The sequence below is a fragment of the Elephas maximus genome, chromosome 11 (assembly GCF_024166365.1).
Source record: "Elephas maximus indicus isolate mEleMax1 chromosome 11, mEleMax1 primary haplotype, whole genome shotgun sequence".
Lineage (NCBI taxonomy): Eukaryota > Metazoa > Chordata > Mammalia > Proboscidea > Elephantidae > Elephas > Elephas maximus.
The window spans coordinates 25615042-25641784 of NC_064829.1; the positions used below are offsets into that span (position 1 = coordinate 25615042).

The 26743-nt window shown below is 36.5% G+C and overlaps 1 protein-coding gene across 11 annotated transcripts in view; it reads left to right on the top strand.

Annotated features, from left to right (window-relative positions):
* ARHGAP28 (Rho GTPase activating protein 28) overlaps positions 1-2452 on the top strand; it is a 220327-nt gene extending 217875 nt beyond the window's left edge. For 7 of the 11 annotated variants that reach the window (XM_049902499.1, XM_049902500.1, XM_049902498.1 and 4 more), the window contains one exon: positions 323-2452. In XM_049902499.1, the coding sequence (XP_049758456.1) occupies positions 323-417 (95 nt within the window). In that variant the 3' untranslated portion in view covers positions 418-2452. The remainder of the gene's footprint in view (positions 1-322) is intronic. The other 4 variants (XM_049902497.1, XM_049902504.1, XM_049902496.1 and 1 more) reach the window with 3 other exon arrangements.
* The last annotated feature ends 24291 nt before the right edge of the window (positions 2453-26743 follow it).

The following is a 26743-nucleotide window of genomic DNA, read 5'->3' on the forward strand; positions in this document are numbered from 1 at the left end:
TTAAATCTCAACTAAGAGCAATTGCATGATTTTTCTAGAATATTTTCAAAATTTAAATGAGAATATTTTAGTTTTGGTATGGAGTAAACTTTTGGGTTTTTTGAAGTTAGACAGTCTCTTTCTGGAGACTCATGCAAACAAGTAGAGGGAATTTACTTGAAGTATTTCAGTCTTTAAAAAAAAAGGCTTTGCTAAGGAACTTTGAATTGTATCTACTTACTTTTGTTGAGAGAACTATATTGGGCTTATGTAAACCTGATAAACACACACAGAGAGAAGCATGCACTCTAGAAAACATTCTCCGCTTTTCCTTTTCTTTTAGGACAGCATTGCTTGGATCCAGATGCTTATATATTGGATGTATATCATGTAAATCCTCAAGCTGAGTGGGTAATTAAACCCCAGTCAAGATTTTGAAGTACTCTCAAAAATGGGCACTACCACATTGGTAGGGGGAAAAGGATTGCTTTTGACATGTTGGTTCCTATAATCCTCTTGATGTTTCTGGGCCCCATGACGTGGTGTCTCCTGGCATCGTCAGTGTGAACAGTGGAAGAGGAGGTGGTTAACTATTTGAGCTGAAGCTTTCTTATGCTGGTTCCTTGACTTGAAAAAGTAAAGGCAACGGGATATGATCCAGAAGGAAGACCAACGTAGAATATGGAACTTTCATCATTTCTAGTATTTTGGCTTCATAGGAGAAATGAACTTGATCCTATACCTGGAGAAAAACACTTCTTTATGTAGCCAATGCTACCAAACACAAGAGGTGAATGAGACCCTCTTTTTATACTTATATACGTATATTGACATTTTTGAGCAATACCCATAATATCCATAATTTTTGCTCAGAAAAATTTCCAAAGGAAATTCAGTTTCTAAAGTTAAGGATACAATATTTATGCTCCTGAGTCGCTCCTGAATTGGAGGAGGAGGAAGTTTTGTTTAGAAAAAAACTGTACCGTGTTTATACGTTGTGCTGTATTTTGACTATCAGCGTTCTGGTGCAAATGGACATTTCTGTCATTGACTATTGAAACTGATATTTTTAAAGCTTATTTTTTGTTGGTACATGTCCCCATAGAGAAGTGTAGTTTGGCAAGAGGTGTCTTGCTTTCACAACTTCCGTTATAGTCATCAGGCACAGAGCCTGTTTTCTCCTTATGATCTGGTGCTCAGTGAAGTCTGCCGAAGTGCCAGGCACAGATTTCTTTTTCTCATCAAACATGCTGTTTTATGTATTTCACAACTGTAAGTAGTCACTTTTGCAGGCACAATTTTAAAGATACTGAATTGTTTTTATCCAAGAGTGCTGAAAAGCGTAGCCATAACCAAACTTTATATACCGTAAGAGCGAATTTTGCTTGTGTCCATTAATCACAGATGTGGCCAAACACTGTAGATTATCATCCAGCTTTAAAAACAGACGAATGTCTGGTAAGCTGGAAACAGTCTCACTATCAACATGCTGTGGAGTCATTTTCCAGATCTGCAACTGATCAGAGCACACAGTCCCCTGGATTCTGATTTAGAGCAGATCTAAAATGTGCTCAGGGATTGGATAGATTTTATTACGCCAATTGCCTTTCATCTTGAGACACAGAGATAGTCCTTCTAGAGGTAGCTAAGTGGGGGCAGAGTTCTCATTTGTCCCAGGGGAGTTCTGTAGATTGGCATGCATAGGTTGAGATTTTTCTGAATCAGTTTTAAAGAGATTTAAGGCCCAAATGACTCTTTCTCCCTCTTTCTCCTTCTGTCTTGCAATTCAAAAAATTGACTAAGAAGTTGCTAACAAATGCAGAAAACATTTTATTTTACATACTCACCTAGTCTCAGTACACAGTGTGATATAATTGAAGCCCATGTGTAGGAGAAATCTTTCATATGCTGTAGTATACCTTTCTGTCTACACAAAAATTTACTTATACTCAACATGTAGGTAATTGCATTCCGGCCATTGGGATGTTTTCGTATTTTCAGAGAAAACACCAAGATCCATTCATTTGATTTGTGTATTTGAGAATCTTGATTTCTTTTGCCTGAAAACCCATTAGAAAGTAAAATTGCATTCTGTAGGCTTATATTTATTCCCACGTTTCATCACTTTGCAAGGTATGGCTAAGTGATGGCATGTGAATTTAAGTAATGAATTCAGAGAGTCTGAAAAAATGCTAGTATACCTTTTGCAGTATAAACAGACACAAAACTTACCCACAAATGCAATAAATATTTTACTTTCTGTAGATGCTAAGTCCCAAGAAATAGGATGGCAGTAATTTATGTCCACACATAGAAAAAAATTCTTCAAATAGCTACTTTATACTTCTGTGTATATACAAAAACCATGGCTGATTTTCCTCATTTCATTTCCTCTCATTAGAATAGCTAGATTCTGTTACATTTATATAGAAAAATCACAGATTTGTTCATTTACTTTCTTATTTTAGAATTTTTATTTTCTTTTAACTGAAAACACATTGAAACCTATACTAAGTTATAAAGGTTTTTTTTTTTTTTTTTTTTTAAGATATACTCCAACTTGTCATCAGTTTTAAATAGCTCACAGATAGCATGTAAAGTACAATGTGCTTCTGAATTTCTTGTCCACTTTTTTGTGGTTTTAGATGTCAAAGACTTAGCTAGATCAATAACTTTAAATGAGTCACTTCAGTTTATTCAATGATATGTAGCAACTTTCAAATATCTATAAATATAGAAGGCCATGTGTCAATACCAATATCGTTGGATTTAACTCTTATTCTGAGGTTAACTGACTAGAGAGGAATTTTCATAGACACATAACGATAATATTTAAAAGGTTAGTAAATAATTTTATTCTTGTAAAGAATAAGCGAACCCCTACAGTTAATATTTGAAAATGCCTGTCACCTAACTGTTGAAAGAACTATCTTTGTGTCATCAAAGAGTTGCTTTAAAATAGTTCAGTAATCAATCTGTAAAAGTGAGCAGTGTGTTTGCAACAAGATGGATCTGATACTAAGTTTCTCATTCTATTCTTAATAGCTTATCACCCCACTCCATCCCAAGTACTCTTGATGTACAGTTAGGAAAAGAGTATAACCATCCAGAAAAAGATTAGAGGAAGTTAACATTTTAGGAAGGCTTATTCAGAAAAAAAAAATCCTAAAGCTGGCTCATTTTTCCCTCCATTCTGCAAAAAAGGATCCCTTTATTAAGCAGCTCACTTGGGGGTGTGACTCTTGGAGTCAGCGATCTTTGAACAAACTGGAATGTTAATTTCTTTACAATGTATAAACAGTAAAAACTACCTCACTTGCCTTTCTTGGGAAAAATCTAATGGGCTTAAACAATTTTTGTTACAAACCATTGCTGAGTCGTATTATTTAAGTCACTTCAGTTAACTTTCAATGTGCATCTAATAATATACATTTAATGATGTAAAATATTTTTAGCAAAATCTTTATAACTAAAAATACTTTGTAACTGTGATCTTATCTACTCTGAATTTGTGTCCCTTCATCATTGTCTTGTGTTCTTAACCATTTAGATGTAGGTTTTCAAGTGTAGGAATTAATATTCATCTTTTCCTTCAGGAATTTTTCCATAGCTTTCCACGTGAAAAGCTGAATACTAACATGAGATTAAAATGTCTCTTCTTTCTTTCAAGCATATTTGAACTCTTTCTCACAAATGTATTACTTGCCTGAAAAGAATATTTATAGGCTTAAGTAGTTCCTATTTTATGACAAGCGTTTTTCAACTGTTTTCCTTAAATATTTCACTTAATAAAATAACATGGCATGGAGTGAAAATATTTCTTTCAAGCATTTTCAACAGTTTTACACAAACACACACCAAATCTCTAAATTTAAAAATAACATCTCTCTAGCATTTTCTGTTTTCGACATTGTGTACTTTGATTGAAAAATCATATAAGGCCATTAGATGAAGCCAATATTTGCATGTTTTCTCCCATCTCAAAAGTTAGTAGATTCTTTTGTCCCATCAATTTTCTTTGTTAATTAGAATGTGTATGTTGCATTTTATCCATAAAAATAAAGAAGAAGAAGAAAAAAAACTAAAAGCTTTGTCACAAGAATTCTTATATTCAACTAGTCTCAAGGCTTGTCTTAGTTTCTTAGTGCTGCTATAACAGAAATTTATTTTCTCACAGTTTATGAGGCTAGAAGTCCAAATTCAGGGTGCCAGCTCTAAGGGAAGGTTTTCTTTCTCAGTCATCTCTGGAAAGGAGACCTGGTGGTGCAGTAGTTAAAGCATTTGCCAACTGGAAGATCAACAGTTTGAACCCACCAGCCGCTCCACAGGCAGTCAGCTTCCATAAAGATTTACAGCCTTGGAAGCCCTGTGGAGCAGTTCTACTTTGTCTTGTAGGGTTGCTGTGAATCGGAATTGACTCAGTGGCAGTGGGATATGGGCCACCTCAGGCGGAAGGTTCATGTCTCTTTTCAGCTTCTGTTCCTTGTTTGCTTGATGATCTTCATGTGGCATTGTGTACCTTCCCCCTCCATTCGTGCTTCCTTCTCTGTACCTGGAGCCCTGGTGGTGCAGTGGTTAAAGAGTTATGGCTGCTAACTAAAAGGTAGGCAGTTCAAATCCACCAGCCACTCCTTGGAAGCCCTATTGGGTCATTTCTATTTTGTCCTGTAGGGTCACTGTGAATCAGAAATCTAGTCGTGGCTTTCTCTGTCCAATCTGGCCTTTTCATATCTCAAAGATGATTGGCTTAAAACACACCTGCACTGATATGTCCTCATAACAAAACAAAGTCCTGATCCCAAATGGGATTAGATTCACAGATATTGGGGTTAGGATTTACAACACATTTGTGGGGGGACAAAATTCAATCCATAACAGGGCCCAGTGGTGCTAGTGAAAAGAGCAGGATGTTTGAAGTGAGAAGGTCAGTGTTTGAACCCAACCTATGTCACTTCCTAGCCAGATATGCAGAAGCTACTTGGCACTATGGTAATGGTGGATGGCTGTGAGTAGAGGATAGAATGAATAGGCAAAATCTATTTCCTAAATGTGTTTGAGTTGGTGCTATTTCTGGCCACTTTTTTTTTTTTTTTAATTGTGTTTTAGGTGAAAGTTTACAGCACAAATTAGTTTTTCATTCAAAAATTTTATACACAAATTGTTTTGTGATGTTGGTTGCAATCCCCACAATGTGTCAGCACTCTCCCTCTTCCCTTTTATACCTGAAGTTCCCCATGTTCTTTGGACCAGTTTTCCTGTCCCTTCCTGCCTTCTCATCTTTGCTTTTTAGGTGTTGCCCATTTGGTTTCACATACTCAGTTGAACTAAAAAGCACTCTCTTCATGTGTGTGATTGTTTATTTTATATGCCTGTTTAATCTTTGGCTGAAGGGTGGACCTCAGGAGTGGCTTTAGTTCTGAGTTAACAGGACATCCAGGGACAATGGTCTCAGGGTTTCTCCAGTCTCTGTCAGACCAGTAAGTCTGGTATTTTTTTGTGAATTTGAATTTTGTTCTACATTTTCTCCCGCTCTGTCTGGGGCACTCCATTGTGATCCCTGTCAGAAAAGTAGGTGATGGTAGCCAGGCTATCTAGTTCTTCTGGGCTCAGGCTGGTGGAGGCTGTGATTCATGTGGTCCATTAATCCTTTGGACTAATATTTTCCTTGTGCCTTTGGTTTTCTTCATTCTCCTTTGCTCTTAACATGATGGGACCAATAGATGTACCTTAGGAGGCTGATTGCAAGCTTTTAAGACCGCCAATGTTACTCACCAAAGGAAGAGGTAGAACATTTTCTTTATAAACTATGTTATACCAATTGACCTAGATGTCCTCTGAGACCATGATCCCCAGCCCCAGTAACTCGGTGCCCCAAGGTGTTTGGATGTATCTGGGAAGGTTCTAAGACTTTGCCTTGGTCAAGTTGTGCTGATGTTCCCTATATCGTGTGTTGTCTTTCCCTTCACCGAAGTTAACTTGTCTACTCTCTAGTTAGTGATTTTCCTTCACCACCTCTCCCTTCCCTCGTAACTGTCAAAGTTTTTTTTCCTGTGGATAAACCTTTTCTTGGGTTTTTGAATAGTGGTCTCATACAATATTTGTCCTGTTGTGATTGACTTATTTCACTAAGCATAATGCCCTCCAGATTCATCTGTGTCATGACGCGTTTTGAGGATTTGTTATTGTTTTTTATTATTGCATAGTATTCCATTGTGTGTATGTACCATAGTTTGTTTATCTGCTCATTTGTTGATGGACATTTAGGTTGTTTCCATCTTTTTCTATTGTGAATAATGCTGCAGTGAACATGGGTGTGCATATGTCTATTCATGTGACAGCTTTTATTTTTCTAACTTTTTAAGGGGGTGTCATATTGTTCGCCATAGTGGTTATACCATATTTCCTTCCCACCAGTAGTGCATAAGAGTTCCAAGATGATCCATAGGTTGGTTTTGTCTATTCCAGAATTTCTTATAAATGGAATCATACAGTAAACACTCTTTTGTGTTTTATTGCATTCACTCAGTGTATTTTTTGAGATTAACTCATGTTGTATGTATCAGTGGACCCCTGGTGGCACAGTGGTTAAGAGCTTTGGCTGCTAACCAAAAGGTCAGCAGTTCAAATCCACCAGCTGCTCCTGGGAAACCCAATGGGGCAGCTCTACTCTGTCCTATAGGGTTGCTGTAAGTCAAAATCAACTCAATGGCAACAGATTAACAGGTGTGTATCAGTAATTCTTTCCTTTTTATTGCTGAGTAATATTTCATTCTTTGAACATACCACAATTTTTTTTACTTTGTTTTTTAAAATATCTATTCCCTTGCTGATAAACATCTGGATTGTTTCCAGTTTTTTGCTATTATAAATAATGCTGCTATGAACATATTTATAAAAAGTTTTATGTAAACACTTTCATTTCTTTTAAGAAAATTTCTAGGAGTGCAATTCTTGTAATATTCTTTCATATTGTAATCCCCATTCCACTCCCATTCTGTTTCTTTCTTGCACTCTGCTCATCTGCCTCTAAACTCCTTCTAGACTGCAGCTCCTGGAGGGTATGTGTGACTTCGCATTTTTTATATACACATAGATCCTACCACAACCAAAAAACCCTGTTTGTTCATGAATTGACAGATGAATTTAATGCCTTTTCTGATTTTCTCACCTGACAAATTCTTATCTGTCTTGCAGGGCCAAAACCAAATATCTCTTCCTTTGAGAAAACTTTGAGTTCCCTCAGAAAAAGTTATTCTTTTTCTGTCTCTCCTTAGTACCTTCTACATTTCTCCACTATAGATAATGTGTGCTGCTGATTGTTTTTGTAGGTACATTTTTCTTTATATTGTGCTTTAATACAAAGTTAAAGCTATAAAGCTGTGGTCATTAAACTCTTCTCATAAGATAACCAACAATTAAAATCCTGTTACAAAGAAATGGAAACCATATCCCCTTCTAATTTCTTCAGATAATCCCCTGCCTTCTAAGTGGGAAGAAAAAAACCAAGGCATTTTGGACATTTAAATTTTATGTCCCTTTTTATCCTGTTTGTTGTTGGTGTTCTTGTGTGCCATTGAATCCATTCCAATTCATAGTGACACCATATGTCAAAGTAGAACTGCTCTATAGGTTTCCTAGGCCTTAATCTTTTTTTTTCCTAAATTTTATTCATTTTGTTGTTGTTGAGAATATACACAGCAAAACATACACCAATTTGATAGTTTCTACAATATACAATTTAGTGACATTATTTACATTCTTCAAGATGTGTAACCATTCTCACCCTCCTTTTCTGAATTGCTCCTCCCCCATTAACATAAATTCACTGCCCTCTAAGGTTCCTATTTAATCTTCCAAGTTGCTGTCTTCATTTTGATCTCATGTAGATAGTTCTTAAAAGAGCATAATGCTCAAGGCAGACGTTTTTTACTAGTTAAGCTAAACTATTGTTTGGTTTTAAGGAGGCTTCAGAGAATATTTTGGGTTTAAGGTTTAAAGATTATCTTGGGGCATTAGTTTCAGGGGTTCAACTAACCTTTATGGCTTCAGAAAGTCTGGAGACCATAAGGATTTGAAATTCTGTACTGTATTTTCCCCCTTCTGATCAGAATTCATCTATGGAATCTTTGATCAAAATGTTCAGTAATGACAACTGTGAAATTACAATTTTGAAACATGTTTATATATAAGATAGATTGATGAGCAGATAGAAGGATAGATAGGTACCAGGGAAAATACGTTGTTGTTGACGTGTGCTGTCCAGCCAATTCCAAATAAGGCTGTTGTTGTTAGGCACCGTTGAGTCAGTTCCAACTCATAGCAACCCTGTGTACAATGGAACAAAACACTGCCCAGTCCTGCACCATCCTCACAATCAATATGTTTGAGCCCATTGTTGCAACCACTGTGTCTATCTCATTGAAGGTGCTCCTCTTTTTCACTGACCTACTTTACCAAGCATGTTGTCCTTCTCCAGGGACTGATTCCTCCTGATAACATGTCCAAAGTATGTGAGATAAAGTCTCACCATCCTTGCTTCTAAGGAGAATTCTTGCTGTCTTGCTTTCAAGTCAAATCTGTTCATTCTTCTGGCAGTCCATGGTATATTCAATATTCTTCACCAGCACCATAATTCAAATGCATGTGTTCTTCTTTGATCTTCCTTATTCATTGTCCAGCTTTCACATGCATATGAGGCAACTGAGAAATACTACAGCTTGTGTTGTGGATGGAATTGTGTCCCCCTAAAATGTGTGTCAACTTAGTGAGGCCATGGTTCCCAGTATGATATGATTGTCCAAAATTTTGTCATCTGATGTGGTTTTCCTGTATGTTTAAATCTTACCTCTATGATGTTAATGAGGCAGGATTAGAGGCAGTTATGTTGTTGAGGCAGACTCATCTACAAGATTAGGTTGTGTCTTGAGTCAACCTGTTTTAAGATATAAAAAAGAGAAGCAAGCAGAGAGACAGGGGGACCTTCTACCACCAAGAAAGCAGTGCTGGGAGCAGAGTATGTCCTTTGGACACAGAGTCCCTGTGCGGAGAAGCTCCTAGGCCAGAGGAAGATTAATGACAAGGACCTTCCCCCAGAACCAAAAGAGACAGAAAACTTCCCCTGGAGAAGGCACCCTGAATTCAGACTTCTAGACTCCTAGACTGTGAGAGAATAAACTTGTGTTTGTTAAAGCCATCCATTTGTGGTATTTCTCTTATAGCAGCACTAGATAACTAAGACAGCCTGAGTCAGGTTCAGTCCTGTATGGGAACAGATGAAACTCTACATTGTTTTCTCTTTTACAGAATGTGAAAGGCACATTCAAGTCTCATTAACACAAACTTCCTATTGAAAACATATAAAACCCTGGTGGAGTCACATACTTGAAAAGGTATACTTTAAATACTTTTCCAATCAGAGAATGTATAAGAAACATTCTAGGGCATCTTCACACAATATTTTAGAAAAAAAAAAAACAGATAAAATCTTCTGATCTAATCAAGTAGAATGAGAGTGCATTTTAGTTTCTCTTTAATGCCATGAATTGGGAACATGCCTGTTTGTAACACAAGATTTTCTTGGCAAGACTACATTGATTTGTCATACTATTCTTCAACGGGAGAAACTTGGCATTGTTTTCTCGTTCAGAGATAGTGTAGTGTAAGGCACATTTGCGTTGGCTGAACACAAACTTCCTGTTGAAAACATCTAAAACTCTGAAAGAGAGGAATTTTACATTCTTTCCCCACTCAAAAAATCTATTTTAAAAAAAGTTCTAGTGCATGTAGGCAGAGATAAAACTCTCTCATCTTATCAACTAGAATGGAAGAAACTATTTGAATTGAGAACGTGCACGTTCTTGTAACACAAGGTTTCCTTAGCAAAATGACATATGCAGATCTGTACTTGAACAGGAGAAAGTCTGCATTGTTTTCTCCTTCAGAGAATGTTCGTGTTCACATTCAGTATCCCAAACTTCTTATGTAAAACATCTAAAACCCAGGTGGCTCAAAGTACTTGATTGGGAGAAAGTTTACATGCTTTTTACACTCAGATAATATAAAAGAAACATTCTCAGGCATGTAAACACATGAGTTTTAAAAACATATAAACTGCTGTAATCAACTAGAATGAGAAAAACTATTTTGGTTTCCTTTCATGCAATGAATTGGGAATGTGCACCTCTTGGTAGCACATGGTTCACTTAGCAAAACTACATTGCTTTCACTGTCCTGTCCTTGAATGGGAGAAACTCTGCATTGTCTTCTTGTTTAGAGAATGTGAAAGGCACATTCAAGCCCTGTTAACCCAAACTTCCTTTTAAAAATACCCAAAACCTTCATAGATTCACATATTTGAAAGGGAGAAATTTTACCTTCTTTTCCCAGAAAGAGAATGTGTAAGAAACGTTCTAGACAAACACACACATGATTTTTAAAAACAGATAAAATCCTCTGATCTAATCAACTAGACTGAGAGAAACTATTTGGGTTTCTGTTTCATGAAATGAATTGGGAACATGCACGTACTTGGAATACAAGGTTTCCTTAGCAAAACTACATTGATTTTCCATCTTGTACTTGAATGGGAGAAATTCAGCACTGTTTTTTTTCTTTCAGAGATTGTGTATTTCACCTTTAGCCTTGAGAACCCAAACTTCCCATTGAAAACATCTAAAATTCTGGTGGATTCACACACTTGAAATGCGGAAAATTTGCATTCTGTTCCCATTCAAAGAATGTATAAAAAACATTCTTGGGCATTTATGCATAGACAAAACCCTCTGATCTAATTAACTAGAAAGAAACTATTTTCTCTTTCATGCACTAAATCAGAAATATTGAACTCTTGGTAACACAAGGTTGACTTAGGAAAACTACATTGCTTTTGCAGTCCTGTACTTGAACAGAAGAAAATATGCATTGTTTTCTCCTTCAGAGAATGTGACAGGCACGTTCATATTACCCAGTAAAACCCAGTGCTGTCGAGTCAATTCTGACTCATGGTGACCCTATAGGACAGAGTAGAACTGCCCCATAGAGTTTCCGAGGAGCACCTGGTGGATTTGAACTGCCGACCCTCTGGTTAGCAGCTGTAGCACTTAACCACTATGCCACCAGGGTTTCCATTCATATTAGGTAACCCAAACTTTCATATTAGGTAACCCAAACTTCCTACTGAAAACGCTAAAACACTGGTGGCTCAACATACTTGAATCAAAGACAGTTTACATGCTTTTTACATTCAGAGAATATGTAAGAAACGTTCTCAGGAATGTACACACATGCTTTTTCAAAAACAGAGTAAAACCATCTGATCTAATCAACTAGAAAGAGAGAAACTGTATTTTGGCTTTTCTTTCATGCAGTGAATTGGCAACATGCACATTTTTGTACCACAAGGTTTTCTTAGCAAAACTACATTGAGTTTGCTGTTCTGTACTTGAAGAGGAGAAACTGCATTGTTTTCTCGTTTAGCGAGTGGGAAAAGCACCTTCAAGTTCCGTTAATCCAAACTTCCTATTGAAAACATAAAACCTGGTGAATTCATGGACTCAAAAAGGAGGAACTTTACATTCTTTTCTCACAAATACAATGTATAAGAAACTTTATCAGGCATCTACACACGTTTTTACAAAACAGAAAATATCCTCTGACTCAATCTCCTAAGAATGTGAGAAACTCCATTTTGGTTTCTCTTTCATGCAATGAGTCGGGAACATGCACCTCTTGGTAAACAAAGGTGTCCGTAGCAAAACTCCATTACTGTTGCTTTCCTGTACTTGATCAGGAAAAACTCTGTATAGTTTTCTCTTTCAGATATTGTGTAAGGTACTTTCACATCCGGTTTACTGAAACTTCCTATTGAAAACACCTAAAACCCTGGTGGCACACATACTTTTAAAAAACAGATGAAACTGTCTGATCCAATCAACTAGAATGAGAAAAACTGTATTTTGGTCTTTCTTTCATGCAGTGAAGGTTTCCTTAGCAAAACTACATTTCTTTTACTGTCCTGCACTTGAATGGGAGAAACTCTGCATTATTTTCTCCTTGAGAGAATGGGAAACACACATTCAAGTTCCATTAAAACAAACTTCCTATTGAAAACTTCTAAAACACTGGTGAATTCACAGAATTAAAAAGGAGAAACTTTACATTCTTTTCTCACAAAGAAAATGTATAAGATGCAGTATCAGGCATGTGCCCACATGTTTTTTTAAAAAACGGATAACCTCTGACTTAATCTGCTACAATGTGAGAAGCCATATTTTGGTTCCTCTTTCATTCAATGAATTGGGAACATGCACCCCTTGGTAACCCAAGGTTTACTTAGCAAAACTACATCACTTTTAGCATCCTGTACTTGAATGGGAGAAACTCTGCCTTGTTTCCTCATTCAGAAATTGTGTAAGGCACATTCACATCAGAGTAACCCAAACTTCCTTTTGAAAATATACAATATCCTGCAAGGGAGAAACTTTATATTCTTTTCCCATTCAAATAATGTGTAAGAGTCCTTCTTGGGCACGTACACACAGTGTTTTTTAAAAAACAGGTAAAACCCTCTGATCTAATCAACAAGAAAGAGGGAAACTGTATTTCAGTTTCTTTTTCATGCAGTGAAATGGAAATATGCATGTTCTTGGAACACAAGTTTTCATTAGTAAAACTACATTGATTTGCTGTCCTGTACTTGAACAGGAGAACTCTGCATTGTTTTGTTCTTCAAAGAATGTGAAAGTCATCTTCAAATCTCGGAAACCGGAACCTCCTATTGAAAACATTTAAAACCCTGGTGAATTCATGTACTTGAAAGGGAGAAACTTCACGTTATTTCCCAATAAGAGAATGTATAAAAAACATTGTCAGGCATGTATACACATAGTTTTAAAAAATGGACAAAACCGTCTGATCTAATTAACTAGAAAGACAGAAACTATATATTGTGCTTTAGGGGAAAGTTTACATCTCAAGTTAGTTTCCCATACAAAAATCTATACATACATTGTTATGTGACCCTAGTTGCTATTCCTATAATGTGGCCACACATTCCTCCTTTCCACCCCAGATTTCCTGTGTCCACTTAACCAGCTTCTATCCCTTTCTACTTTCTCATCTCACCTATGGACAGGAGCTGACCATTTAGTCTCATGTGTCTACTTGAACTAAGAAGCATATTCTTTGTGCATGTGTGTATTTCAATAAAACTTTAAGAGCCACATTCTTCATGAGTATTGTTTATATCTTATACTCCAGCTTATTCTTTGTCTCAAGAGTTGGCTTCAGGAATGGTTGTAGTTCTTGGCTAACCAAGTCCAGAGTCCATGTCTTCTGGGGTTACTCCAGTCTCAGTCAGACCATGAAGTCTGGACGTCTTACTAGACTTTGAGCTCTGCACCTCTAGAAGCCCTATTGTTGTTTCTCTATCATGCAGTGAGTTGGGAGCACACACGTTCTTGGAACATAAGCTTTCCTCAGCAGAACTACATTGATTTGGCATCCTGTACTTGAATGGGAGAAACTCTTCATTGTTTTCTTATTCAGAGATTGTGTAAGGAGTGTTCATGTCTGGGTGATGCAAACTTCTTATTTAAAACATCAAAAACTCTGCAAGGCAGAAACTTTACACTCTTTTCCCATTCAGGGAATGTATAAGAAATGTTCTTGGGCATATACACACAGTGTTTTTTAAAACAGATAAGACCCTCTGATCTAATCAACTAGCATGAAAGAAACTGTATTTTGGTTTCTCTTTTTGCAGTGAATTGGGAACCTGCACGTTCTTGTAATATTAGGTTTTTTCAGCAAATGTAAATTGCTTTTGCCTTCATGTACCTGAATGAGAGAAACTACATTGTTTTCTGCTTCTTAGAATGTGAAAGATACATTCAAATTCCGTTAACTCAAATTCTGTTAACTCAAATTTCCTGTTGAAAACATCTAAAGCCCTGGCAGCTCAACATACTTTAATGAGAGAAACTTTACATGATTTTCCCATTCAGAGAAATATAAAAAATATTCTTAGGCAGATACACACGTTTTCTAAAAACAGAAAAACCCTCTGATCTAATTAACTAGAATGAGAGAAAGCATATATTTTTTTCCCTTTCATGCAGTGAATTGGGAACATGCACGTTCTTGTAACAAAAGTTTCCATTAGAAAACTACATTGCTTTTGCCATCCTGTATTTGAATGGGAGACACTCTGTTTTCTCTTTCAGAGAATGTGAAAGGTGCGTTCAATTCTCATCATAAAAACTTCCTACTGTAGACGTTTAAAGCCCTAGTGGATTCACTTACTTTAAAGGGGAAACTTTATATTTTTTTCCCAGTAAGAGAATGTAGAACATTCTCATGCATGTACTCACAAGCTTTTTAAAAATGGGTAAAACCATCTGATCTAATCAACTCAGAATGAAATAATTTGTATTCTGATTTCTCTTTCATGCAGTGAATTGGGAACATGCACGTTCTTACAAAGTAGGATTTCCTTTGCAAAATTGCATTGATTTTGCCTTCCAGTACTTGGACGGGAGAGACTCTGCATTGTTTTCCCCTTTAGAGAATGTGTAAAGCACGTACACATCCCAGTAAACAAAGTTCCTATTAAAAACTTCTAAAACCCTTCTGGAGTCACGTGCTTGAAAGAGAGATACTTTCATTCTTTTCAAATTCAGACATTGTATGAGAAAATTTCTCAAGCATGTAAGCACAGTGTTTTTTAAAAACAGATAAAACTCTTTGATCTAATCAACTAGAATGAGAGAAATTGTATGTTAGTTTCTCCTTCATGTAGGGAATTGGGAGCATGCACATTCTTGGAACACATTTGCTTAGCAAAACAACATTGATTTGCCATCCTGTACTTTAATGGGAGGAATTCTGCATTGTTTTGTTATTCAGAAAATGTGAAAGGTGCATTCAAGTTCTGTTAACCCAAATTTACTTTTGAAAACATCTATAATCATGGTGAATCAATGTACCTGAAGCGGAGAAATTTTTTATAATTTTCCCATTCAAAGAATGTATAAGAAATGGTCTCAGGCATGTATACATGTTTTTTAAAAACAGATGAAATTCTCTGATATAATCAACTAGAATGAAAGAAACTGTATTTTGGTTTCCCTTTCATACAATGAATTGGGACTGTGCATGCTTTTGGAATACAAGGTTTACCTAGAAAAGCTATATTGATTTTCCATCCTGTACTTGAACAGGAGAAACATTGCATTGTTTTCTCCTACATAGAATGTGAAAGGCACATTCAAGTCCTGGTAACCCAAACTACCTATTGAAAGCATAAAACCCTGGTGGATTCACATAATGAAAGAGAGGAACTTTACATTCTTAGATACTTCAGAGAATGTATGAGAAATATCCTCAGGCATGTATGCACAGCGTGTTTTAAAAACAGTTAAAGTCAAAGGCAGGGCCTAGATGGCAGAGTAGTCAGATGCTTCTGGTGATCCCTCTTAAAACAAAGACCTGAAAAAACAAGTGAAGTGATTATATATGTGACAAGCTAGGCGCCCTGAACATCAAAGGCAAAGTTTGGAAATTGGATTGAGCATCAGGGGGAGGGAGAGACGGTTCAGAAGTGGAGAGGAGTTGCCGGACCTGATTGGTCATAATCCACTGGCGTGACCACGGCAGGGCTGGCCATAGCATTCAGGATGTGGTTTCCTCGGGGAGAGGCAGCAAGCCACACAGTCTACTCATGCCTCTGGAATCAGAAAAAAACAGCACTCTTCACAAAAGCTAAGTGCTTGTGTCTAATTTACTGTACCCCAGTGCCCAAGTAGGTTTCAGTGGCTGTTGATTTCCCTGGGCCTGAGATAGGTCCTGCCATGTGTCCTGAGCCATTCTCCTGGTCTTGGAGAAGGAATAAATTAACAACTGGCCGAAAAGATAATATGCCAGCTCCCTAAACTGAGAACTCAGGGCAGAAGCAGCTCCTGTCCAGGCACAAACAGTCCACAGACTTTGAATGACTTTCACCACCGCATGGACCTGTGTGGGTCCATTTCAGGAGCTTAGGCCCTTGCTGGCAGACGGCAACAGTGTATGTGTCTCAGATTTGCCTTCAACTGTTTCAGCTGTGTGGTGCTGACGCTTGACACCACTCTGCCTATTAAACAGAGTCTTCATCTAACCACATCAACAGCCTGAGGACTGGTGGCTACACCCACGTGACCTAGTCACCTGAGACAGGGATCCAAGGATAAGTGTTGCATCCTAGTCCTTAAAACCAAAAGCATTGGGTGCCCATGGTCCAGGTTTAGAACCCACTCACCTGTGTGCTCTAGGGAACAGAGATGAGCTTTCCTCAAGAAACTCGGGGGACAGGTGTCAGACCCCTGCCTTGTTCAGAGAGTGACTCCCTGCTACAACCAGATGTATGAGAAACATTCTCAGGCATGTATGATCCCTGTACCTACACTAACCACCCCTGGCCCTCTAAGACTGTAGGAGAGAGCCTGCACCACAGACTTGGTGACCGACTATCTGGACAACTGAGCTGAATCTATTCAAGAAAAGTGGATGGACTTTTAGGTTCTTATACCTGGTAACAGCTCTAACCATCCAGTGACAGGATGTTAGAGTGTCAAAGTTGCAAATAATAAAGCTAGCTCACTCAAGCCACCTATTTGGGCATATCAAAACAAAACAAAGCAAGAAGCTAGGATACAGCAAGCAAACAAAATAAATTCAAACAATAACTTATGGATGGCTCAGAGACAACAGCCAATATCAAATCACTTAAAGAAACAGACCATGATTGCTTCAACAAGCACTCAAAACGAAGGATCAAGGAACCTTCCAGATGAAGAGGTATTTCTGGAATTACCAGAGGTAGAATACAAAAGGTAAATATACAAAACTCTTTAAGAAAGCAGGAAGGAGCTCAGGCAAAATGCAGAACAACCCAAAGAACACACAGAGAAAGCAGTTGAGGAAATTAAGAAGGGCATATTGAAAAATTTCATGGGCTTCAAGAATCCATAGAGAAACAGTAATCAGAAATTCAGAAGATTAACAAAAAATTTCAGAATTAGACAACTCAATAGAGAGTCAGAGGAGCAGAACTGAGGAAATGGAAGTCAGAATTAGTGAGATTAAAGACAAAACACTTAGCACCAATATATTCGAAGAAAAATCAGATGAAAGAATTTAAAAAAATGAAGAACCCCTAAGAGTCACGTGGGACTCTATCAAGAAGAATAACTTACGAATGTTTGGAGTACCAGAACAGGGAGGGAGAACAGAAAATACACAGAGCATTGTTAAAGATTTGTAGGTAGAGAACTTCTCTGATATTGTGAAAAATAAGAAGATAGCTACCCAAGATGCTCATTGAACCCCACATAAGGTAGATCACAAAAGAAAGTCACCAAGACATAATCATACTTGCCAAAACCAAAGACAACGAGGGATTTTTAAGAACAGCTAGGGATAGCTAAAAAGCTACCTACTAAGGAGAGTCAGTAAGAATAAGTTCAGAGTACTTGGCAGAAACCATGCAGGAAAGAAGGCAATGAGATGACACATATAAAGAATTGAAGAAAAAAATGCCAACCAAGAATTATATATCCAGCAAAACTGTCTCTCAAATACGAAGGTGAAATTAGGACATTTCCAGCAAAAAATAGAAATCTGGGAATTTGAAAAAAAAACAAACCAAAACTACAAGAAATACTAAATGGAGTTCTCTGTTTAGAAAATCACTAACATCAGATATCAATCCAAGACTAGAACACAGGACAGAGCAGCTAGATGTCAACCTAGATAGGGAAATCATAAAAATAAATCAAGATTTTAAAAAATGCTCAAAATATGGAAACAGCAAGGTCATTATATAAAAGATGACATTAAATCAATAAAGAGGGACTAAAAAATGTACTCATAGATCTTTCATATGGAGAAGTTAAGGCAATGTAAAGAAATAAAAGTTGGATTTAAACTTACAAAAATAGGGATAACTATTAAGGTAAACACAAAGGTGACTAATGGTCCTACACATCAAAATGAAATACAAGAAAAACATAAAGACTCAGCAAAAACAAAATCAATAATAGTGAAAAAGAGGAAAAGACAATATATAAAGCAAAACTATTCAGCACAAAAAATAAAGTGGAAAAAAGAAACTGTCAACAACACACAAAAAAAGACATCAAAATGACAGCGCTAAACTCATACCTATCCATAATTACACTGGATGTAAATGGACTAAATGAACCAATAAAGAGGCAGAGTGGCAGAATGGATTAAAAAAAAAAAAACATGATATGTCTATATGATGGCTATAAGACAAACACCTAAAGACACAAACAAACTAAAACTCAAAGGATAGAAAAAAAATCAAGCAAACAACAATCAAAAAAGAGTAAGTGTGCAAATATAATTTCTGACAATATAAACTTTAAAGTTAAATCAACCGTAAAGGATGAGGAAGGACACTATATAATGATTAAAGGGACAATACACCAGGATGATATAACCATAGTAAATATTTATGCACCCAACAACAGGGCTTCAAGATACATAAAACAAACTCTAACAGCATTAGAAAGCAAGACAGACAGCTCCTCCACAAGAATAGTAGGAGAATTCAACACACCATTTTCAGTAAAGGACAGAACATCCAGAAAGAAGCTCAATAAAGACACAGAAGATCTAAATGCCACAATCAACCAACTTGACCTCATAGACATATACAGAACACTCCACCCAACAGCATTCAAGTATAATTTCTTTTCCAATGCACTTGGAACATTCTCTAGAATAAACCACATATTAGGTCACAAAGCAAGCCTTAACAAAATCCAAAACATCGAAACATTACAAAGCATATTCTCTGACCATAAAGCCATAAAAGTGGAAATCAATAGCAGAAAAAGCAGGGAATAGAAATCAAACACTTGGAAACTGAACAATACCCTGATCAAAAACAAGTGACTTATAAAAGACATCAAGGATGGAATAAAGAAATTCATAGAATCCAATGAGAATGAAAATACTTCCTATCAGAATTTTTGTGACACAGCTAAAGCAGTGCTCAGAGGTCAATTTATAGCAATAAATGCATACATCCAAAAGGAAGAAAGGTCCAAAATAAAAGAATTATCCCTACAACCTGAACAAATAGAGAGCAACAAAAGAAACCTTTCAGCACCAGAAAAAAGAAAATAATAAAAATTAGAGCAGAAATAAATGAAATAGAGAACAGAAAAACAATTGAAAAGTATTAACAAGACCAAAAGCCGGTTTTTGAAAAAATTTAAAAAATTGATAAACTACTGGCCAAACTAACAAAAGAAAAATGGGAGAGGAAGAAAATAATACAAATAAGAAATGAGACAGGTGATATCACAACAGACTCAAATGAAACTAAAAGAATCATATCAGATTACTACAAAAAATTGTACTGTAACAAATTTGAAAACCTAGAAGAAATGGACAAACTTCTAGGAACACCTAAACTAACACAAACAAAGGTAGAACAACTAAATAAACACATAACAACAGAAGAGATTGAAAAGGTAATTAAAAAACTCCCAACACAACAACAAAAGCCCTGGCCCTGACGGCTTCACTGGAGAATTCTACCAAACTTTCAGAGAAGAGTTAACACCACTGCTGCTAAAGGTATTTTGGAGCAAAGAAAAGGTTGGAATACTCCCAAACTCATTCTATGAAACCAGCATATCCCTGATACCAAAACCAGGTAAAAACACCACAGAAAAGAAAATTACAGACCTATATTCCTCATAAACTTAGATGCAAAAATCCTCAAAAAAATTCTATGCAATAGAAAGCCCAACACCCGTTCATGATAAAAAAAAAAAACTCTCAGCAAAATAGGAATAAAAGGGAAATTCCTCAAAATAATAAAGGGCATTTATACAAAGCTAAGAGCTAAAAGCCATCATCAAAACTACTAAAACTAATAAAAGAGTTTATCAGAGTATCAGGACACAAGATAAACGTACAAAAATCAGCTGGATTCCTCTACACCAACAAAGAGAACATTGAAGAGGAGATCACCAAATCAATACCATTTACAATAGCCCCCAAGAAGATAAAATACTTAGGAATAAATTTAACCAGAGACCTATTCAAAGAAATTTAACCTTTGCCTTATTCAAAGAAAACTACAAGACACTACTGCAAGAAGATAGAAGAGATCTACATAAGTGGAAAAACATACCTTTCTCATGGATAGGAAGACTCAACGTTGCTATTCTATCCAAAGCAATCTATAGATACAATGGAATTCCGATCCAAATTCCAATGACATTTTTTAATGAGATGGAGAAACAAATCACCAACTTCATATGGAAAGGAAAGAGGCCCTAGATAAGTAAGGCATTACTGAGAAAGAAAAAAGTGGGAGGCCTCACACTACCTGATTTTAGAACATATACTGCCACAGTAGTCAAAACAGCCCGGTACTTGTACAACCAGATACAGAGACCAAAGGAACAGAATTGAGAATCCAGACATAAATCCATCCACATATGAGCAGCTGATATTTGACAAAGCACAAAGTCTGTTAATTGGGGAAAAGACAGTCTCTTTAACAAATGGTGCTAGCATAACTGGATATCCATCCGTGAAAAAAATGAAACAAGACCCATACCTCACACCAAGCACTAACTCAAAATGGATCAAAGACCTAAATATAAAATTGAAAACGATAAAGATCATGGAAGAAAAAATAGGGACAACACTAGGAGCCCCAATACATGGCATAAACAGTATACAAACATTATTAACAATGCACAAACACCAGAGAAGAAATTAGTTAACTGAGAGTTCCTAAAAATCAAACACTTATGCTCATCCAAAGTCTTCACCAAAAGAGTAAAAAGATTACCTAGGGACTGGGAAAAGGTTTTTGGCTATGGCAATTCCAATCAGTGTCTGATCTCTAAAATCTGCATAATTCTGAAAAAACTCAGCTACAAAAAGACAAATAAACCAATTAAAAATGGGCAAAAGATATGAACGTACACTTCACCAAAGCAGACATTCAGGCAGCTAACAGATATATGAGGAAATGCTCATGCTCATTAGCCATTACAGAAATGCAAACCAAAACCACCTTGAGATTCCATCTCACTCCAACAAGCCTGGCATTAATCCAAAAATAACAAAATAATAAATGTTGGAGAGGTTGTGGAGAGACTGGAACTCTTATACACTGCTGGTGGGAATATAAAATGGTACAACCAGTTTGGAAATCTATTTCACTTCTCCTTAAAAGCTAGAAAGAGAATTACCACACAATCCAGCATTCCCAGTCCTTAGAATATATCCTAGAGAAATAGGAGCCTTCACACAAACAGATATATGCACACCCATGTTCATTGCAGCAGTGTTTACAATGGAAAAAGATAGAAGCAACCAAGGTGTCCATCAACAAAGGAATGGATAAATAAATTATGGTATATTCACACAATGGAATACTATGCAATTATAAAGGACAATGATGAATCCACAAAACATCTCATAACATGGAGGAGTCTGGAAGGCATTATGGTGAGTGAAATTAGTCAGTTGCAAAAGGACAAATACTGTATGAGACCACTATTATAAGAACTCAAGAAATAGTTTAAATACAGAATAAAATATTTGATGGTTATGATGGTGGGGAGGAAGGGAGACGGATATTCACTAATTAGATAGTAGACTAGAACTATTTTAGGTGAAGGGAAAAACAACACATAATGCAGGAGAGGTCAGCACAACTGGACTAAACCAAAATCAAATGTTTTCTCAATACAACCAAATGCTTCCAAGGCTAGAGTAGCAGCAATGGAGGTCTGAGAACCATAATTTCAAGGTACATCTAAGTCAACTGGCATAACAAAATGTATTAAGAAAACACTCTGCATCCCACCTTGGTGAGTGGCATCTGGGGTCTTAAAGGCTAGCAAGCAGCCATCTAAGGTGCATCAATTGGTCTCAACTCACCTGGAGCAAAGGTGAATGAAGAACACCAAAGATACAAGGTAAATAAGACCCCAAGAGATAGAAAGGGCCATATAAACCAGAGACTAAATCAGCCTGAAACCAGAAGAACTAGATGGTGCCTGGCATTGTACAACCAATGACTTCCCTGACAGGGAACACAACAGAGAATCCCTGATGGAGCAGAACAGTGGGATGCAGACCTCAAATTCGAGTAAAAAGACCAGACTTAATGGTTCGACTGAGACTGGAGTGACCCCGGAAGTCATAGTACCCAGACCTTCTGTTAGAGCCAGACAGGAACCATTCCCAAAGCCAACTCTTCAGACAGGGTTTGAACTGGACTATAAAACAAAATTATATTGTTAAGGAGTGAGCTTCTCGGCTCAAGTAGACACATAACACTATGTGGGCAGCTCCTGTTGGAGGCGAGATGAGAAGGCAGAGGGGGACAGGAATTGGAAGAATGGACATGGAGAATACAGAGTGGAGAGGGGGAATATGCTGTCTCATTAGGGGGAGCAACTAGGAGTACATAGCAAGGTGTATATAAGTGTTTGTATGAGAGACTGACTTGATTTCTAAACTTTCACTTAAAGCATAATAAAAAAAATATTAAAAAATAAAAACTGATAAAGTCTTCTGATTCAATTAACTATTACAACGGAAAATGTATTTTGGTCTGTCTTTCATGCAATGAATCGAGAACATACACCTTTCAATAACACAATGTACACTTAGCAAAACTACACTGATTTGGTATCTTATACTTCAATGAGAGAAACATTGCATTGTTTCCTCTTTCAAAGATTGTGTAAGGCACATTCACATCCAGGGAAACAACTTTCCAATTGAAAATATTTAAATCCCAGGTGCATTTACGAAGTTGAAAGGGAGAAACTTTGCATTCTTTTCCCATTCCGAGAATATGTAAGAAAGGTCCTCGACAATGCACTCACAGTGATTTTTAGAAACAGATAAAACCCTCTGACCTAATCAACTGGAATGAAAGAACCTGTGTTTTGGGTTCTTTTTTATGCAGGAAATTGGGAACATGTATATTCTCTGAATATAAGTTTTCCTTAGTAAAAGTGCATTGATTCGCCATCCTATACTTGAACAGGAGAACCTCTGCATTGTTTTTTCCTCCAGAGAACATGAAAGGCACATTCAAGTCCCATTGACCTAAATTTTGTGTTGATAATATCTATAACCATGGTGGCTGAACATACTCCAATGGAGAAACTTTACATGCTTTTCCCATTCAGGGAATGTATAAGAAACATTCTCAGGCATGTATGTACATGTGTTTTAAAACAGATAAAAGGCTCTGATTTAATCACCTAGAATGAGAGAAACTATATTTTGGTTTCTCTTCTATGCATTGAGTTGGAAACATCCACATTTTTGTAACAAGAAGTTTTCCTAGCAAAACTACATTGATTTGTGTCCTATACTTAAAGTGAAGAACCTCTTCATTGTTTCCTCCTTCAAAGAATGTGAAAGGCTGAAAGGCGTGTTCAAATTATGGCAGCTTAAAGTTGTGACTGAAAACATCTAAAACGCTACTGAATTCAAGTTCTTGAAAGGGAGAAACTTTACAGTCTTTTCCCATTCAGAGAATGTATAATAAATGCAGTGCTTTAAAAAACAGATAAAACCTCTTATCCAATCAATTATAATGAAAAAATTGTATTTTGTCTTCTCTTTCATGACTTTAATAGGAAACATGCATCTATTGGTAACACAAGGTTTACTTAGCAAAACTATATGACTACTGCTGTCCTGTTTTGAACGGATAAAACTCTGAATTGTTTGCTTGTTCAGAGACTGTGAAAGGAATACTACAGACCTGGTAACACAAAGTTCCTATTGAAAACATGTAAAACCGTGGTGGATTCATGTACTTGAAAGGCGGAAACTTTACATCCTTTTCCCATTCAGAGAATGTATAGGAAAACATTCTCAGGCAAGTACACACAGTGTTTTTTTTTAAACCACTAATCAACTAGAAAAAGAGAACCTGGTTTTTGGTTTCTCTTTCATGCAATGAAATGGGAAGACTCAAGTTTTGCTAACACGAAGTTTACTCAGCGAAACTATATCACTTCTGCCTTCCTGTGCTTGAACAGGTGAAACTCTTCGTTTTCCTGTTCAGAGGTTGTGAGAGGCACGTTCACAGCCAACTAACCCAAACATCCTATTGAAACCAACTAAAACTCTGGCGGATCCATGTACTTGAAAGTGAGAGACTTTACACCCTTTTCCCATTCAGAGAATGTATAAGAAATATTCTATGGCAAGTACACACAGTATTTTTTAAAAAGAGATAAAACTGTCTGATACAATCACAAAAAAAAAAAAATCACTAGGTTGACATAAATTGTATTTTGGTTTCTCTATCATGCAATGATTCGGGAACATACATCTCTTGGTAACAAAATGTTTACTTAGCAAAACTACATCACTTTAGACGTCCTTTACTTGAGCTGGAGAAAGTCTGCATTGTTTTCTCCTTCAGAAAATATGAAAGACACATTCAAGTCCCATTAACCAAATACTTCTCTTGGAAACGTTTTAAAACCTTGGTAAATTCCTGTTCTCGAATGGTAGGAACTTTACATTCTTTTCCTGTTCAGAGAATGTACAGGAAAACTTCTAAGGCATGTACAAACAGTGGTTTTAAAAAAGAGATAAAACACTTTGATTTAATCAACCAGAATAAGCAAATCTGTATTTTGATTTCTCTTTCATGCAGTGAATTGCACACATGCACATTCTTGTAACACAAAGATTCCTTTGCAAAGCTACATTGATTTTCCATCCTACACTTCAAAGGGAGAAACCCTGCATTGTTTTCTCCTTCAGAGAACGTGAAAGTCACATTCAAGTCTCGATAACCCAAAATTTGTATTGAAAACATCTAAAACCTTGGCAGATTCGTGTACTTGAAAGGGAGAAAACTTTATATTCTTTTCCCATTCAGGGAATTTGTAAGAAACGTTCTGGGGCTTGTATGCATAGTGTTTTTCAAAAAACAGGTAAAACTATCTTATCTAATCAAGTAGATTGAGGTAAACTGTATTTTGGTTTATCTTTCATGCAATGATTCAGGAACATGGACCACTTGATAACAAAAGGTTTACTCAGCAAAACTACATCATTTTTGCCAACCTGTACATGAGCAGGAGAAACTCAGCATTGTTTTCTACTTCAGAGAGTATGAAAGGCACTATCAAGTCCCATTAGACCAAACTTCCTATTAACTTCTAAAACCTTGGTGGATTCATGTTCTTGAAAGGGAGAAACTTTACATTCTTTTCCCATTCACAGTGGATATAAGAAACCTTCTTGGGCATGAAGGGACAGTGTTTTTAAAAAAAAAAAAAAAACAGGTAAAACACTCTGATCTAATCAACTAGGATGAGAGACCCTGTATTTTGGTTCCTCTTTCATGTAGTGAAATAGGAACATGCATCTTCTTGTAACACAAGGATCCCTTTGCAAAACTACATTGACTTTCCATCTTACACTTGGACAGGAGAAACTCTGCATTGTTTTCTCCTTCAGAATAAGTGAAAGGTACATTCAAGTCCCAGTAACCAAAAGTTCCTATTGAAAACATCTAAAATCCTGCTGGATTCATGTCCTTGAGTGCAATAATCTTTACATTCTTTTACCAGTAAGAGACTGTACAAGAAATGTTTTCAGTTTTGTTCCCACATGTTTTTAAAAGCAGATCAAACACTGTGATCTAATCAACTAAAATGAGAGAAACTGTATTTTGGTTTCTCTTTTGTATAGTGAATTGGGAACATTCAGGTTGTTGTAACAAGATTTACTTAGCAAAAGTATATTTATTTGCCATCTTGTACTTGAATGAGAGAAGCTCTGCATTATTTTCTCATTTAGAGTTTGTGGAAAGCACCCTCAGGAAATACAAATTTTGTATTGAAATCATCTAAAAGCCGGGGGAATTCATGTACTTGAAAGGGAGAAACTTTACTTTCTTTTCCCATTCAGATAATGTATAAAAAAACATGTATGCACACTGTTTTTTTAAGAACACGTAAAACTTTGTCTAATCAACTAGAATGAGAGAAACTGTAGTTTGGTTTTTCTTTCATAAAAGAATTGGGAACTTTCAAGCTGATGTAACACAAGGTTTACTTAACAAAACTACTTTACATTTGCTGACCCGTATTTGAACAGGAGAAATCCTGTATTGTTTTCTCCGTCACAGAATGTGAAAGGCACATTGACGTCCAGGTAACCCAAAGTTCCTACTGAAAACATCTGCAACTATGGTGGATTCACCCACTTGAAAGTGAGAAACTTTACATTCTTATCCCATTCAGAGAATGTATAGGAAATATTCTCAGGGATGTACACAGAGGAATTTTTAAAAACAGATAAAAACTTTGAGGCATCTACTCATGTTATTTTTTAAAAGATAAAACCATCTGATCTAATCAACTAGAATGTGAGAAAATACTTTAGTTTCTCTTTCCTGCAGTGAACTGGAGATATCTACTTCTTGGTAACCTAAGGTGTACTTAGCAAAATTACATTGATTTTGCCATCCCATATTTGAGTGGAAGAATCTCTGTATTGTAGTCTCCTTTGGAGAATATAAAACACACATTCGAGTCCCAGTCGCTCAAAGTTTCTTTGAAAACATCTAAAAACCATGGTGGATTCACATACTTGAAAGGGAAAAACATTACATTCTTTTCCCATTCAGATATAGTATAATAAATATTCTTGGTTATTGTTTTAGTTATCTAGT